Below are 17,762 nucleotides of genomic sequence, written 5' to 3' on the forward strand. Positions count from 1 at the left end.
CTCAAACTGTTACACCTGATTCTCTCCTTATTTTGGTGTAAGTCAGGAATAACCCCTTTGAATTCAGTGGAATTACTCCAGAGTAAAACCAGTGTGAGAAGAGAATTGTCTCATCCTTGTTCTAATATTACCGAGCTAGTGGGGTTATTGCTTCACAATGTGTTACTCAGGAATATCCTGAAGCATTGAATTTCACAGGTTAATTTTACATTTTGTTAATGAAATAGTACATATTATCCATTTACAATATTTTTAATTTCATTGAGAATCCTCTGATTCTATTACATCATCAGAGCAAGCTAAGAAATGCTTTTGAAGGGCTTCCCCTGTCACATTCTTTGTTTTACATATCACTATCACATCTCCTCTTAGTCTTCTATTATAGGTAATAATTGCTGAAGGGAGTAAGTGTTAGAAAAAAAGGGGAGTAAACGTTAAATCTATTTAGCTTGAAATATGAAACATGACAGATTATTTCCCTCCATTTGGGGAAAGTATTGTATCTAAAGGTTAATTGAGTAGAGTAGGAGTGAGTAAATGTAATAATTACTTGAGAACACTAGAGCAAGCCTGGTAAAGAAAGAGGAAAAGACATACCATGTAACTGTAACATTTTGTGAATGAATAAAAAATCCAGTTTAATCCTACTCTTGCTTCTTACTTCACTCCAAATTTAACAGTGAGGTATCATCTTTAAAGGAGAAATACTTAATATTGTCCCATTATTTTCCTTTATGGAGTTTTTAAAACAAATTTTAATTTCTAGTAGTCTTAGCCACTGTGCTGAAAATACAAATACAAAGATCATCAACAATATGTGTATTAACAAGAACTTTAGCTTTTTTAGTTGATGCTGCATTAACTAGGTGCTTAGACACAATCGTATACCTACATTACAGCTGGAATGAAACTTTGGTCTCTCACAAAGCAGTGTATGCTGCTAACCACCTAGGAACACTATCAAACCTATCCCACATGAACAAAGCTAGAGCATCTTTAATGGGTTCATGATTCAGGTCCATTGGCTGAGTTTTAATGAAGACTATTCAGTGGGAAAGTGCAGCAGGCGGTTACTTGGAGGATTTCTCATAGATGCATGGGAAAGGAACTGCACAGCTGGAGGCCTGGCAGGCACCCTTCAGTAGGACATCCCAGTGTTGCACAGGGCTGTTAGAGGTGACCCTGAAAAAGACATAAAAGGAACACAGATGGGGTCAGGGAAGAACAATGAAAGATTCCATGCCAAAAGGGAAACAGGCTCCTGTTTTACTCCACCCATATTCTGGTTAATGACTTCAGAGGGAGTTTTTTCATGAGTAAACACTAAGTAAGGTGCTCAGGATCCATCTTATGGACTTAAAAACAGCCTAAAACCCCAGAACTAAAAATTGAATCAAACCAACTTTATATCACTGAATGTTGAGCCATCTTCCCAGGCCCAGCCAGAGCCATTGAAATTTGTCAATCCAATCCAGTATTCTTCTGTACGGATCCCCAGGAACAGGTTCTACAAGGGGAAGAAGGATAGAAGGAACAGAGGAGTTGAACAGAATCACCCTGGGCAAAAGCAGCAACATAATGTAAGGGAGTAAAATATTCCAACCTTTCAGAAAGACCACTGTGATTCCTGCCAACTAAGACCTGCTCTGTGAGCCAAGCAATTTCAGTCATATTCAGTCAGCAATTGAGTCATAGCACTTGTGGGAAAGACCCACAAGAATTGAGAATTTGGGAACTAGTGTTGATCCCAACTGGTGGTGAAGAGGAGCAAAGCCCTCACACCTGCAGGACACGTGTAGATGAGCAGCAGCATGTCCCAGCACTCACTCATGTCATTTTACATGCCTGTTAACTAGAAACAAAAGAGGATAAACAATTCTTTACCAAATGTCATTCATCCCATAATCTTACAGGTCTCCAATTCTGACGCTTGTATTCCCATAATCATATGGGACTCTACATCAAATGTCAGTCTCCCATAATCTCACAGGTAGAGTTGGTCCAAAGATGGTACTATTTTCTGTGGAAAATTTCTACCAAAATGGAAAATTCTGACTATCCACCTGTCACGGGGCAGGACTCACCCCTGCCACACCTCTTGCTGGTCAACAAGGGAATTAGCTCTCCAGCCTCTGGAGCGCTTTCTGCAAGTTGGTGTCCCACTGTCCTGCTGGGCCTGAGTCCCTCCTCTGCCCCAGTGCTCCTTTCAGGCCAGCGTGCTGGCCCCTGGCACTATCACCACAGATCTGGGTCTCCCCTCCTTAGGGAACCCCCACGCTCTATCCTCACCTCACTCAGACTATGGCTACTTCCAGTCTTGATCTAGCCCCTGTTCACTGGGGCAGACTGCAGTGTAAATGCCACTCATCACCGGCAAGGGGGGTTTGGACCTGCTGCCTCTGCCTACTCTTGGGCTGCCCTCTGCAACCCCAGTACCCTTTCCGGCCTTTAACAAGGCCTGAAGCCTGGGTGGGTTCCAGGCTGGAGCTCCGCCAACTCCTCTAACCTTCCCCCAGCCCTACTCCACTTTAGGTACTCTGTTCAGCAGCCAGGACCTTCTCCCTCAGCAAGCTAGAGAGAGACTCTGTCTGCTCTTGGCCCACTGCCCTCTTATAAGGGCCAGCTGAGCCCTGATTGGGGCATGGCCACAGCTGAGGCTGCTTCCCCAATCAGCTTTTGCCCAGCCACAGCCCTCCCCAGGGCTGCTTTTAACTCCTCTGGGCAGGAGCGGGGTGACCACCGGCTACACCATCTAAAACTCCAGCCACCAGAAACTAGAAATATTTTGATTTTCAGAAACTTAAAACTGAAAATGTTCAGATTAAAACCAAAACATTTCAGTCAAACTCCCAAAATTCTAAGTTTTGGGGTGTTCAATTTTCCAAAATCTAAAAATTGTGAGGAAAACAGACACTTGTTATGAAAATTTTCGTTTAGTCAGAACACCCATTTTCTGTCAAAAAAGTTTTGATAGAAAATTTTCAACCAGCCCTACCTCAGAGCTCCAAACTATAGTATCTGCCAATTGGATTGCTACAGATTTGGCAGCATTTCTGGCATATACCTTTTCCCTGGTGTCACTGATTACCAAGAGCCCTGAGTCTTGAGCAGAGCAGAAATTCCGGCTAGAATTCCAATCTTTCTTCACGTTGGAGAAGTAGTAACAGCTGTCTCTATATCGTACCCACTGGTCAGGGCATCCTGGACAGGAATGATCTGTAAAGGAACCATAAATTACTTATGATGGCTCAGGTCTGAGACTCTGTCTTTCCTGAAAATACTTACACTTGATAGCCAAGGCCACTGAGACTCCTAACAATATCAGGCAGAAGATCCCCAGAATCACTGTAATGATCTTCCAGGGAGGAGCTGGAGCAGGGAAACCTAAAAAGAAAATAGGAAACAAATATGGGCAGAATGAGCCACTGTCCTGAGTATGTGAAGTCAGACAACACATGACCATATCTGAAAACCAAGCAACATTTCCATTCACTAGATGCTAAGTAATTCTGGCAGCTAATGAGAGTGCTTGAAACAAATTTGTCTTATCTGTCAGAGCAGAGCCCCTCACCTGCAAACCACCCTGCTTCTGTGCTATATGCAGCTTTTTATCTCTCTGCTAATATGGTGTTGATTGATATAATAGAGGAACATTCTTATTTTAACATCCTTAAAATCTCTCTTGGGGCAGAGGAAGTAGTAAGTTGTTTAACTAAAGGCAGTACAAGAAAAGGTAGAATATCAGCTGCTTGACAATTTACTGTACCTTTGATTTCTTCATTTTCAGGTCTTTGATTCAACTGCTGCTTAGGAAGAGTGAGACATTTTGTATTCATGTAGATCCTCTCTTTCTTTCTCATTTCTAGTGGGTTATAAAAGTGGAAATTTAAGATTGTATTTTACTGGGCTAAGATCAGAAATTAGTAGAGAGATGACTAGCTGCAAAATCTGATATAGATGTGAACTTCCCCAAAGTTGGTTGGCTTTTCGATCACGTTTTTCATTTTGGGTCCCTCTCTAAAGACAGATCATAATACACTAGAACAGGCAAAAACTGTGTGTCACATGAGTTGCCCCCCAAAAATAGTTTCTTTAATATACTTTTTTCTTGTTGCTTGTACTAAACTGTGCCACAGAAGAATTAAAAAGTTACACATGTATATAATCTCATTCATTTTAAGTATCATCACACCTTTCTGAATTTACAGCACAAGTGCATTTGACTTATGGCGGTGATATACTTCTCCAAAGATAAAAACACCAGGAGCATTTGGCCAGGAAGGATATCTTTGCACCTGTAGGTCCTTTTTAAGAAGCTGAAAATTTGGAACATATATTTCTGTGGTGTATCTGTCCTTGTTCTGTATTCCTAGAGAAGAAGTAACGCGAGCACACTTCTGAATAACCTGATAGAAGCATGACAGTGGAGAAATGAAGAGTTATTAACTATGCAATGAACAATACCAGTTGTAATGACACAGGAAACGTGTACAGCTCTATTCCAACATAAACAATTCAGCACAAAGGGCCTATCTTCTCAGAATTCACATGACATTCATTAAGTTCATGATGTCTAGTATCAGAGGGATAGCCGTGTTAGTCTGGATCTGTAAAAGCAGCAAAGATTCCTGTGGCACCTTATAGACTAACAGATGTTTTGGAGCATGAGCTTTCGTGGGTGAATACCCACTTCGTCAGATGCCTGTAGTGGAAATTTCCAGGGGCAAGTATATATATGCAAGCAAGCTAGAGATAATGAGGTTAGTTCAATCAGGGAGGATGAGGCCTTGTTCTAGCAGCTGAGGTGTGAAAACCAAGGGAGGAGAAACTGGGTTTGTAGTTGGCAAGTCATTCACAGTCTTTGTTTAATCCTGAGCTGATGGTGTCAAATTTGCATATGAACTGAAGCTCAGCAGTTTCTCTTTGAAGTCTGGTCCTGCAGTTTTTTTGCTGCAGGATGGCCACCTTAAAGTCTGCTATAGTGGGGCCAGGGAGGTTGAAGTGTCCAGTTTGGCCAATGGACAGTCGCTACGGAAAAGGATAAATGGACACAAATCAGATATTAGGAATGGCAATATAGAAAAACCTGTAGGAGAACACTTCAGCCTCCCTGGCCACACTATAGCAGACCTTAAGGTGGCCATCCTGCAGCAAAAAAACTTCAGGACCAGACTTCAAAGAGAAACTGCTGAGCTTCAGTTCATATGCAAATTTGACACCATCAGCTCAGGATTAAACAAAGACTGTGAATGGCTTGCCAACTACAAACCCAGTTTCTCCTCCTTTGGTTTTCACACCTCATCTGCTAGAACAGGGCATCATCTTCCCTGATTGAACTAACTTCATTATCTCTAGCTTGCTTGCATATATATACCTGCCCCTGGAAATTTCCACTACATGCATCTGACGAAGTGGGTATTCACCCACGAAAGCTCATGCTCCAAAACGTCTGTTAGTCTATAAGGTGCCACAGGATTCTTTGCTGCCTATGCTCATGATGTTAACTTCAAACTCTGGCTGGAACCATTTAAATCAGTGGAGGGTAAACTATGGTCCACGGGCCAGATCTGACCCAGCAGAGCTTTCAGTGCAGCCTGAGGGTTTGCCAGGCCCGTGGTACAGTGGGTCTAAGGCAGGCTCCCTGCCTGTCCTGGCCCCACACCACTCCCGGAAGCAGCTGGCACCACATCCCTGTGGCTCCTGGTAGGGGAAGAGGGGCAGAGGGTTCTGTGCACTGCCCTCACCTGCAGGCACCTCCTTCCCCCCGCAGCTCCAATTGGCCGGAATGGGGAACTTCCCAATCGGAGCTTCGGAGGTGGTATGCACAGGCGAGGGCAGCACGCGGTGGAGCTGCCTGCCCTACCCCACCCCCAGGAGCCATGGCTGGACATGCTGGCCACTTCTGGGAGCAGCATGAGGCCAGGGCAGGCTGGGAGCCTGTCTTAGCCCCACTGTGTGCTGCTGCCATCCTGGAGCTGCTCAAGGTAAGCAGCACCGGGCCAGATCTTGCACCCTGAGCCTTTCCTGCACCCTGCACCCCAATCCCCTGCTCTGAGCACCCTAACCCCCTGCCTTGAGCTCCCTGCACCACTCCTGCACCCCAACCTCCTTCCCTGTGCCCCCTCCTTCACTCCACACCCCCTCCTGTACCCTAACCCCCTTCCTTGAGCCCTCAACCCCCTTCCCTGAGCCCTCTGCTTCGCTCTGCACCCCAACCCCCTTGCCCTGAGCCCCTTCCTGCACGTTGCACCACTTCCACACCTCACATTCCCTCCTGCACCCCAATCCCTTGCCCCATCCCAAAAATTCATGGCCCTGCATGCAATTTCCTCACCCAGACGTGGCCCTCAGGCCAAAAAGTTTGTCCACCTCCAATTTAAATGATGAAGTAATTAAGCTACTATATGAGACAAGAAAATAAATTTGTATACAGCTCAATAGGCAGCTTCTCGGTGATGGTACTTGAGTGACATTGTAATGAAATAGGAACCTTTCCCCAGTGTCCTATAGATAGGTTTGGAAGAATATAATATTTTTTTTTATAATTTCAATGGGTAATATTTATATTTATTTTTAAGTTCTTAAATTTTGATCAATTTAAATTCACAGTGGTGCAAAATTATGAGTTTTAAGCAATTTTTTCCCAATATTTTGCAATTATTTCCATTTTGCAGGGTTTTAAATTGATCGATTTTCACTTTTATAAAATTGTCCATGAAATATTTTCTTAGAATTGTTTTTTTAAATTGAATTTAAAAATTTAGATTTTCTTTTGATCCTAGTTTTCCTTTTTGCCGTAGAATGCAATGAAATAAATGATGTCCAGGGTTTTTTCCCTTCACTTTTTTCATGTTTTCCTTACATTACTTTGTAACTTTGCAAAACTTCTACAAATTTGGAAGAGCTGCAGTACGGTGTTTAATTTTTCCTTTTGCCACTCTGCAACTTTTCCATAGTTGAGGAAGTTTTCAGAAGCTAGAGTGGTCAAAGGAAAAAGGAACAGAAGAAAAAGGAAAATGTGAGAAAAAATCTAGACATGATACATTATATTGTATTCATTGGCAAATTGGAAAAGAGGAGGATCAAGGGGGGAATATGAAAATATGAATATTTAAAATATTAAAAATTGTTTTTTCAATTAACAAATAGATTCTTAAAGAAAATCTTTTCCCCAAAAGTTTGTTTTTTTAAAAAAGTCATTTTTTATTGTAAACATTACAAACAAAAAATGTTAACCAACTCTCATAAAATCACATTTAGCTCTTTTCATCCCAAAAGTTCTCACAGAGGTTTAAGAAGTATTAACAGGACCCATATACTCCTTGACAAGCTGCAATTAAATTCTGCAGCAAGTTCCTTGGATTCTCCAGCATTCTGGTGCAGCAGACTGGACATTTCATGGCAACTTCATTTACATTTAAAACATATTATAAATTTTAAAATATATCAAACAAGGAAAAAGTTCACAGTGAGCAATTACTGGTTCTGTCTCAAGCTGAGTTTATGTACTCTCTCTCTTTATTGTTACATGAGAGAGATTGTCTGGCTGTCCTTTTATTAGAAGATCACAGCAGCCAACGGAGGAAATATGAATGTCTTTTGAAGGCTTATACTTTATACATGGGGAAGTAGCTTACTCACATTACTCATAAGAATCCCTGCACCCTACCCAGAGCACTCAGAACAGGGAGACTTTTAGAGTTAAATACCAGTTAGTAACAAGGAGTAAAACTGTAATGTTTTACTTCCTCGTTACTTAATTGAGAACAAATGAGTTAGTGTTGAAGTTAAACATTACAGTTTTACTTTCAGATTAACACATATTAGCAAATTTAATTGTTTGTGTGTGTGTATGTACAGACAATATAAAGAGGCAAATGCAAAAAAAAAAAAAAAAGTCCCACAGTTAGAGAAACAAGGTGGGTGAGGTGTAGCTGGGAAGAGACAAGCTTCCAACCTACATGGAGCTCTTCTTCAGCTCTTTTACCAACAGAAGTTGGTTCAATAAAAGATATCACCTCACCCACCTAGTCTCTCTAACATCCTGGGACCAACATGTCTACAACAACACTGCACAGCCCCATAATATTTAGAGTCTTTCTACAGTATTTTCTGCTTTCCTCACATTCTGAGCCTTCTCATACAAACAGCAGGCCTCACTTTCACTCCTTCCCCCCTACACAGCAATTTACAGCTATTTCCATGCTTCAGAGCTTTCACAGAGTAACCAATGCTGCTAACCTCGTCACCCAATTTTACAGGAAACTGTCTGCAGCCAAACATCAATATCTGAGAAAAACAGATCAGGTACTCCCCCACTTCATCTCTCAAACACACAGGCTGTTTCTCCACCAGAGAACGGAAGTATTTGTTATTTAAAAAGTAGAATAAACATGGTTTAAGCACAAATGATTCTCTGTGACCTCACTTCCCATGGTGATTAATATAAAGAATCATTGCAAATTTGCCCTGCATCCATGCTACCACTGTTATCAATCCATTCCAGTCACAATGCTCTCTGGGTACCTATCTGATAGTTCCCAGTTCAACTCTCAGAAGCAATGTAGAAAAAATTATTTAAAATTTACATTTTGAAATTAGAAAATTCATTTCACTTAAATTATTAATTAGAAATGGTTTTCTTTTGATCTCCTTGATGAAAAATAAAACAAATTCATAAAATTGACCATTTCCAGCTCTGTTAGTGACACAGGTAGTAAAATGCTTTTGAAAATGTATTTGCTTTTGAACTACGTACCCTTTCACAATAAACTACAGTTGAATTGGCAGTGGAAAAACAGCCAGTTGGGATGCTGTGAGTGCTCTGATTGGCTGGTTAAAATCCTGAATTGTTTGTGGTTTAACAGATTTAAGCATCTGCTTCTCATTCTGGCCAAGCTCCTGTTGGTGTTGTCTTAAGTCTTGTCTACATAGTGAGTCAGTATGCAATAGATTCATACCTTGACTTCTGTGCACTAACTCGCTGTGTAAGATACAAATGTCATGGTTTTCCTCCTTGTCAGGCTTTGATGAAAAAACTGACTACTCATAAATATATCACTCTTCATCCATGCAGCTGCCAGAGAATACCTCTTCACCTGTGACAACTGCACAGTCCCCATCAATGTACCCTTTCTTATAATGGAAAAAGAAATGTTACTTCCAGTCATTCTAGTTATGGAATCATAGAATTGTTGGGCTGGAAGGGACTTCATGAAATCATCTAGTCCATCCCCTCATACCGAGTCAGGTTTAAGTATACCTAAACCAGCTCTGACAAAGGTTTGTCTAACTTGTTCTTAAAAACTTGCCAGGTAATCCGTTCCCACGCCTAACTATACTTAGAGTTATAAAGTTTTTTCTAATATCTAACTGACTCCCTCTTCCTGCAAACTAAGCTGACTATCCTTTGTGGACATGCACATCAGTTGATCATCATCATCTTTATGACAATATTTTATGTATTTGAAGACTGTTATCATGTCATCAGGGTCTGCCAAAATTTGTCCTAGGGTACGAAAGGAACTAGATCAAGCAATATTAGAAACATTAGATTATCTTTGAGAACTCAGGGGGCATGAATGAGGTCCCAGAGTGTGGGCAAGGGAAAACATAATACCTTATCTTTAAAAGGGGGAACAAAGAGGAATTATAGACCAATCAGCCTAACTTCAACAGCTGGAAAGATACTGCAACAAATTATTAAACAAGCAATTTGTAAGAACCAAGAGGATAATACAGTAATATAAGTAATAACCAACATAGATTTGTCAAGAACAAATCATTCCAAACCAATCTAATTTCCTTCTTTGATAGAGTTACTGGCCTTGTGGATAGGAGGGAAGCAGTAGGCATGATATACATTCTTTTAGCAAGGTTTTTGACTCACTTGCGCATGACAGTCTCATATGCAAACTAGGGAAATGTGTTCTAGATGAAATTGCTATAAAGTTGGTACACAAGTAGTGGAAAAACTGTACTCAAAGAATAGTTATCCATGATTCACTGTCAAACTGGATGTATCTAGCGAGTCCCACAGGGGTCTGTCCTGCGTTTGGTACTAGTCAATATTTTCATTAATGTCTTGGATAAGAAAGTGAAGACTACACTTGTCAAATGTGCAATTGACACTAAGCTTGGAGGGACTGCAAGTGCTTTGGAGGAAAGGATTAGTATTCAAAATGATTTAGACAAATCTGAGAATTGGTCTGAAATCAATAAAATGAAATGCAATAAGGGAAAGTGCAAAGTTCTACACTTAGGAAGGTTAGATCAAATGAACAAATATAAACTGTGGAATAGCTGGATAGGCAGAAAAGGATGTAGAAGTTATAGTGGATTACAAACTGCATATGAGTCAATAATATGATGCAGTTGCAAAAAAGGCTAATATAATTCTAGGGCGTAGTTAGAAAGTTTTTTCTAATGTCTAGCCTAAATATCCCGTTCTGCAAATTAAGTCATTACTTCTTGTCCTACCTTTGGTGGACAGGGAAAACAATTGATCCTCATCCTCTTTATAATAGCCCTTAACATATTTGAAGACTGTTATCAGGTTCCCAAGACTAAACAGGCCCATTTTTTTTTACCCTTTCCTCGTAGGTCAGGTTTTCTAAACATTTTATCAATTTTGTTGCTCTCCTCTGGACTCCGGTTTGTCCACATCTTTCTTACAGTGTGTTGCCACAAAGCAGACACATTACTCCACCTTAGGCCTCACCAGGGCACAGTATAGTGAAACAATTACCTCCTGTGCCTTACATATGACACTCCTGTTAATACATCCCAGAATGACATCTGCTTTTCTGCCATGGTGTGGCACTGTTGATTCATATTAAATCTGTGATCTGCTGTAACTTCTAGATCCTTTTCTGCAGTAGTACTGCCTAGCCAGTTATGTCCCATTTGATTTTTCCTTCCTAAATGTAGTACTTATTTCAACATCACTATCTCAGTTTCCTGAAGGTGTCTAATCTCTCTGGAACCTAAAATCTGTGGTATATAACAATGTCAAATTATTTTAGTAATAAGAGAACAATTTTGTAGGAGCATATAAATATCTCAAAGGAATGATGAATGAAGTCAAGGGAGATCTAGAGAAAGCAGTAGAATTTGATCTATTCATAGATTGTAGGGCTGGAAGGGACCTCGAAAGGTCATCGAGTTCAGTCCCCCACCTTCATGGCAGGACCAAATACTGTCTAGACCATCCCTGATAGACATTTATCTAACCTACTCTTAAATATCTCCAGAGATGGAGATTCTGCAACCTCCCTAGGCAATTTATTCCAGTGTTTAACCACCCTGACAGTTAGGAACTTTTTCCTAATGTCCAACCTAAACCTCCCATGCTGCAGTTAAGCTCATTGCTTCTTGTTCTGTCCTTAGAGGTTAAGATGAACAAGTTTTCTCCCTCCTCCTTATGACACACTTTTAGATACCTGAAAACTGCTATCATGTCCCCTCTCAGTCTTCTCTTTTCCAAACTAAACAAACCCAATTCTTTCAGCCTTCCTTCATAGGTCATGTTCTCAAGACCTTTAATCATTCTTGTTGCTCTTCTCTGGACCCTCTCCAATTTCTCCACATCTTTCTTGAAATTCAGTGCCCAGAACTGGACACAATACTCCAGCTGAGGCCTAACCAGCGCAGAGTAGAGCGGAAGAATGACTTCTTGTGTCTTGCTCACAACACACCTGTTAATGCATCCCAGAATCACGTTTGCTTTTTTTTGCAACAGCATCACACTGTTGACTCATATTAAGCTTGTGGTTCACTATAACCCCTGGATCCCTCTGTCCTACTCCTTCCTAGACTTCCTATGTAGCGCAGATTGTTTTTCAGTCCCTACTGACACCGGGCACTGACTGAGAGGAGGGACCATTTGGATCATATTGGACTCTGACTCACGTTAATAGAAATTTTTTTACCTCAGTATCTTAGGACATCCTATGTCCCTTGGCTTCAAAATCAAACACTACATCAAAGTTCCTGGATGTGCCTGGGACCTTTAGACTCAGACTTCAAGGGCATCTAGTCTGACCTGCATATTACAGGGCACAGAACCTCACCCATCCACTCCTGTAATAAACCCCTAACCTCTGGCCGAGTTATTGAAGTCCTCAGATAATGATTTAAAGACTTAAAATTACCAAGAATTCACCATGCACACTAGTTAAAACCTGCAGATGATCCATGCCCCATGCTGCAGGGAAGGCAAAATCCCACAGGGTCTCTGTCAATCTGAGCTGGGGGGAAATTCCTTCCCGACCCCAAATATGGTGAGTGGATAAACCTTGAGCATGTGGGCAAGACCCATCAGGCAGATACCTGGGAAAGAATTCTCTGTAGTAACTCAGAGCCCTCCCCATTTAGTGTCCTGTATCCGACCATTGGGGATTTTTGCTACTAGCAGTTGCCAATGGGCCACATTGTAGGTTGTAGGTAGTCCTGTCATACCATACCCTCCATAAACTTATCAAGCTCAGACTTCTAGGTCTGTAGAGAGAGCTGTTGCCTCCCCACATGCAGGGCCTGTAGATCTTATCACAGGTTAATCACAGTGAAAAGTTGTCAGTGGGTTTATGAAATTCAGTGCATGAACAATAGCAAATCATAACTAGCTTTTTTCATGCAGGTATGGATATCAGGTAGGGTAATGTGGTTATAACAAGTCCTGATGAACTGAAACTTCTCTGTGGTTTAGAAATCAAATTGGCCAGATCAGTCACATTGTTCATTGTCTCCAAGAATGTTGGCTATAGATTTCATGTTGACAACATTCCCCACCGCCCCTTGTTTACCCCATTTTGGTCATGTGCATGCCCAAAGGCAGAAATTCAGGCACCTAGGGAAATTTTATTGTAAAAACTTAGACACTGAGTGATTTTAGGTGCTTACAGGATTTGTCACGGGGTTTTGTACATCACAGTGGAGCTAAAACTAAGATTTAAGCACCTAAAATAGGATCTTAGGTGCCTGACTCCTTTTTCGCATTCTGCCCTTAGTAACTATTACATTCCATTGTTTCAGATTATTTTTCCCCAAATGTAGTATCTTTCACGTTGTCCATCTTGATTCTTATTTTATTACCTATCAATATTTCTCACTTCTCTATGGTGATTTATATTATTTAACTGGCCTTAATTATATTCACAGCACTTATCCCTTTTAATATTTCATTATTGCGTTATTTACTCAAATTTACAGATTATGCATAAATATGTTAAGTAAATGCAGCCCAACACAATCCTATGTGGTACTCCTTCACAAGATCATATGTTATCATTTTCCTTCTCCCTTTGCTTACAACCTTCAACAGTTTTCAGGTGAAGTTTCTTGATTCATAGGCAAACCAATGTAAACTGTTTTCTCAAGCAAGTTTTCTTGAGAGTCTATGTAAAATGTTTTCCTACTATCCCTATATTTTACTTCTACCACTTTCCTTGTCAGATGCTGAACTGGTAGATTTTGCCTTTAAGGATAAAATAATTAAAGATGGGGTCAGATTATTTCCTGAAAGTTCAAAATTGTGAGATCCAGGAATTTAGATCAGACTCACCTCTATATCTAACTAACTAATGTTACCCTAAAAAGGAGGAGATCACAGAACTATAAACAAAGGACTATATGTCACAGAGACTGTCACAACTATAAATCTTTAAATACATACTTCCTAAAGAGAAAAACATAAAATCGAAGTTACATGTCTGTATAATATCTTTCATGGAAACACTTTCATTCATTTCTTGAATTAGAAAACACAAGTATATTTTACCAACATTAATGTTCTACTCTAATAATAAAAGCTTTATATGTATTTGGCCATGATACCTTTGTCTGTAACTGTAATTATTTATGAAGAGGCTGAAGAGTTAGGGTAGATAATTTGTACTCGATCTTTTCTGGTCCCGTATATATGAATCCCCAGGGGAGAAAAGATGATATTTCACTCTGGCTGTCCTGATAGAAGATCAACCATGCAAGCCAAAAGACAATGGCTTATTCACTTCATGATGTTCCAGCTGAAACCTCACAGGAAGGTTATTGGCTATTAATATGAAAAGACCTCCCTCAGTGCAAAGTGCTCACTGAAGATAGTTCATTGCTGGAAGTGCCTGATTCTTCTCTGATTCAGATGTAACTCAGGTGTAACTTCATTGAAATCAGTGTAAATGAGAGGAGATTCAAGTCTAATTCTTATTTTAATCTCAATGAACCTGTGGAGTTACTTCTCAGCAGCAGGTTACCAAGAAATATCATGGAGTTTGGAGTTCCACAGGCTAATTTATGTCACATCAATGGAATAGTTGAATAGTTCATACTAGCCATTTACTATGTACTGAATTTTTAATTTTACTCTGAACCACTATTTTTTTTTGTTTCAAAGGAAAGGGTCTGGATCTCCTGAATGGCCTCCCCTGTCTCATTCACTGTTTTATAACCCTGTATCACATCTTCTCTTAGACTTCTTTTTTTAAAAACATGTTACGGGAAAATACACAAGTATAGTTAACAATGATTGAAGAAGACTTAAAAAAAGAAAGACTGCTGAATCTGTTTAGCCTGAAATATGAATTATATCAGATTATTTCCCTCAATATGGGCTTATTAGTATATTAATTGATTCCAGTGCCATCTGGGTCTCAGGCCTAGTCTACACTATGTGTTTAAACTGAATTTAGCAGCGTTAAACCAATTTAACCCTGCACCCATCCACACAACAAGGCCCTTTATATCGATATAAAGGGCTCTTTAAATAGATTTCTGTACTCCTCCCTGACGAGAAGAGTAGTGCTAAAATCGGTATTACCATATCTGATTAGGGTTAGTGTGGCCACAAATCAACGGTATTGGCCTCCGGGCAGTATCCCACAGTGCACCACTGTGATCACTCTGGACAACAATCTCAATTCGGATGCAGTGGCCAGGTAAACAGGAAAAGACTCGCAAAATTTTGATTTTCATTTCCTTTTTGCCCAGTGTGGAGCTCTGATCAGCACGGGTGGCGATGCAGTCACAAATCCAAAAAGAGCTCCAGCATGGACCGTACTGGAGATATTAGATCTCATCGCTATATGGGGAAACAAATCTGTTTTATCAGAGCTCCGTTACAGAAGACGAAATGCCAAAGTGTTTGAAAAAAAAATCTACAGGCTACACAGTGCTGCGTGACAAGCGTAACGGGAAGCCAGAGACTCAAATGGACGCTCATGGAGGGAGGGAGGGGGTACTGAGGACACCAGCTATCCCACAGTCCCCAGCAGTCTCCGAAAAGTATTTGCATGCTTGGCTGAGATCCCAATGCCTGTAGGTTCAAACACATTGTCCAGCGTGGTTCAGGGTATAGCTCGTCAATTTACTCCCTCCCCCCACCACGTGAAAGAAAAGGGAAAGAAATCGTTTCTTGACTTCTTTCAATGTCACCCTATGTCTACTGAATGCTGGTGGTAGAAGCGATGCTGCAGCAGTGAAGAGCAGTATCTGCTCTTCTCCCCTCCCCGGTGGCAGATGGTACAATATGACTGCTATCTGTCATCACCATCAGCCCGTGCTTGATAACTGCTGAATACCCCTGGCTGGCCTCAGGGGCGCCTGGGTAAAAATAGGAATGATTCCTGGTCATTCCCAGTAGATGGGACAGAACGACTGGTAACCATCCTCATCATAGCAACTGGGGGCTGAGCTCCATCAGCCTCCTCCCTTTCCTGTGTAAAGAAAAGATTCTATACTGCCTGGACTATTGTAGCAGCGGCATGCTGGGCTCCTCTCCCCCGCACCGCTTAATATCCTGCCTGGACTGTCATAGCACCAGGAGGCTGCTTCCCCCTCATTTTATCTCACTAACAAGTCACTGTTTGTTATTCCTGCATTCTTTATAACTTCATGACACAAATGGGGGGGACACTGCCATGGTAGCCCAGGAAGGTTGGGGGAGGAGGGAAGCAACGGGTGGGGTTGTTGCAGGGGCACCCCCCGTGAATGGCATGTAGCTCATCATATCTGTGGGATCTGACATGGAGCAGCTGTGCTCTCTGATACACTGGTTCTCTAGTACACTTGCCCCATATTCTAGGTAGGACAGACTCTATTTTTAGAAACTATAAAGGAGGGATTGACTCGGAGAGTCAATCCCAGTTTTGCTTTTGCACCCCTGGCCGATCTCAGCCAGGGGCATCCATGATAGCAGCAGACAGCGCAGAAGGACAGGTAACCATCATCTCATTGCCAAATTACACTGGCAGCAGACGGTACAGAACGACTGATAACCATCTCTGCTATCATGCAAAAACAAATGAATGCTGCTGTGTAGCGCTGGAGTATCGCCTCTGTCCTCGGCATCCAGTACACATAAGGTGACTGTAAAAAAAAAAAGCTGAATGGGCTCCATGATTGCCGTGCTATGGCGTCTGCCAGGGCAATCCAGGGAAAAAGGGCACGAAATGATTGTCTGCAGTTGCTTTCCCGGAGGAAGGAAGGAATGATGACATTTACCCAGAACCACCCGCGACAATGATTATTGCCCCATCAGCCACTGGGCTCTCAACCCAGAATTCTAAGGGGCGGGGGAGACTGCAGGAACTATGGGATAGCTACCGAATAGCTACCCACAGTGCAACGCTCTGGAAATCGACCCTAGCCTCGGACCATGGACGCACACCGCCGAATTAATGTGCTTAGTATGGCTGCGTGCACTCGATTTTACACAATCTGTTTTATAAAACTCATTTATGTAAAATCGGAATTATCCCGTAGTGTAGACGTACCCTAGGTTACAGGAACAACCTGCTCAAAAGTAACCAGGTGGATAATATTCCTATCCTAATTTGGATAAGAAAGGTCAAGGATTTACTGACAGACTGGTCAGTGCAACCTATTTAATGTCTCCTGTGACACTCCAAGAACTGAAGAAGAGCTCTGTGTGGCTCATAAGCTTCCCTCTCTCACCAACAGAGGTTGGTCCATTAAAATATATTACCTTACCTAACTTGTCTCTCATTGATTAGACACTCAGACCCTGGTCCTCAAAGGTAGGAGAAGCACTCAAAAATAACCAGAGCTTCAACTTCAATAGGGCCAGTTTAATAATAGCCTCCTACACAATAAGGAGCCAATGTAAAAAATGTAATGAAAGATGAAATATGATCCCAACTTCTCAAACTAGTAAGCAGAACTACAGGTGTATTGAGAACAAGTTCAGAGCTAGGGAGAAGTCCTTCTGTGAACCCTTATGCTTACAAGAGTAGAGTTTGTTGTTGTCATAATACCATAATTAAGGGTGCACAGGTACAAACTACAAAACTGTGTGTTGAGGAGAGGAAAACCCACCTTTGTACCATATTTAATGCAAGGATGTCCATGGTATGGTCTAAAGTGATGCCAAGATTCTTAACCTCATCTGTGGATGATCCCCATTGCAATATGGGGTAAGACAAAGGAAGCAAAAGCATAAGGGAAACCTGCCCACCAACAAGAATTCCATCAATCCATCTTTCCAGGGTTGAGGACAAAGTGTCTCTGACACAAGCATCTAGGTAGGCCCTGAGGCCTAAGCCTGAGCTGTCAGAATCCACTGTGAGGAATTTGTCCAATACTGTACTTCCAGCACCTTGTGCTTGGGACAAAGCTGTCCTTGCTCCAAAGCATGGTCCCACTGCTCATGACCCAGGCCCCGCATGCTTGTCTACTCTGCAGAAATGTACCATGGTTAGGAACCCTGTGGTCCCCTAGTATATTTATTATCTTGTGTCCACTCACCAAAG

At 41.5% G+C, this 17,762-nt stretch overlaps 1 protein-coding gene across 1 annotated transcript in view; it reads right to left on the bottom strand.

The window, feature by feature from the left end:
- Positions 1-1,070: 1,070 nt before the first annotated feature.
- The window catches only part of LOC127047032 (killer cell lectin-like receptor subfamily G member 1), a 39,085-nt gene continuing 22,393 nt past the window's right edge, over positions 1,071-17,762 (bottom strand). Inside the window, exons 2-6 of the mRNA XM_050944865.1 lie at positions 3,767-3,862; positions 3,286-3,384; positions 3,065-3,216; positions 1,404-1,507; positions 1,071-1,182 (exon numbers count right to left, since the gene is read on the bottom strand). Of these exons, the coding sequence (XP_050800822.1) occupies positions 1,071-1,182; positions 1,404-1,507; positions 3,065-3,216; positions 3,286-3,384; positions 3,767-3,862 (563 nt within the window). The remainder of the gene's footprint in view (positions 1,183-1,403; positions 1,508-3,064; positions 3,217-3,285; positions 3,385-3,766; positions 3,863-17,762) is intronic.

The sequence above is a fragment of the Gopherus flavomarginatus genome, chromosome 1 (genome assembly GCF_025201925.1).
Source record: "Gopherus flavomarginatus isolate rGopFla2 chromosome 1, rGopFla2.mat.asm, whole genome shotgun sequence".
NCBI lineage: Eukaryota > Metazoa > Chordata > Testudines > Testudinidae > Gopherus > Gopherus flavomarginatus.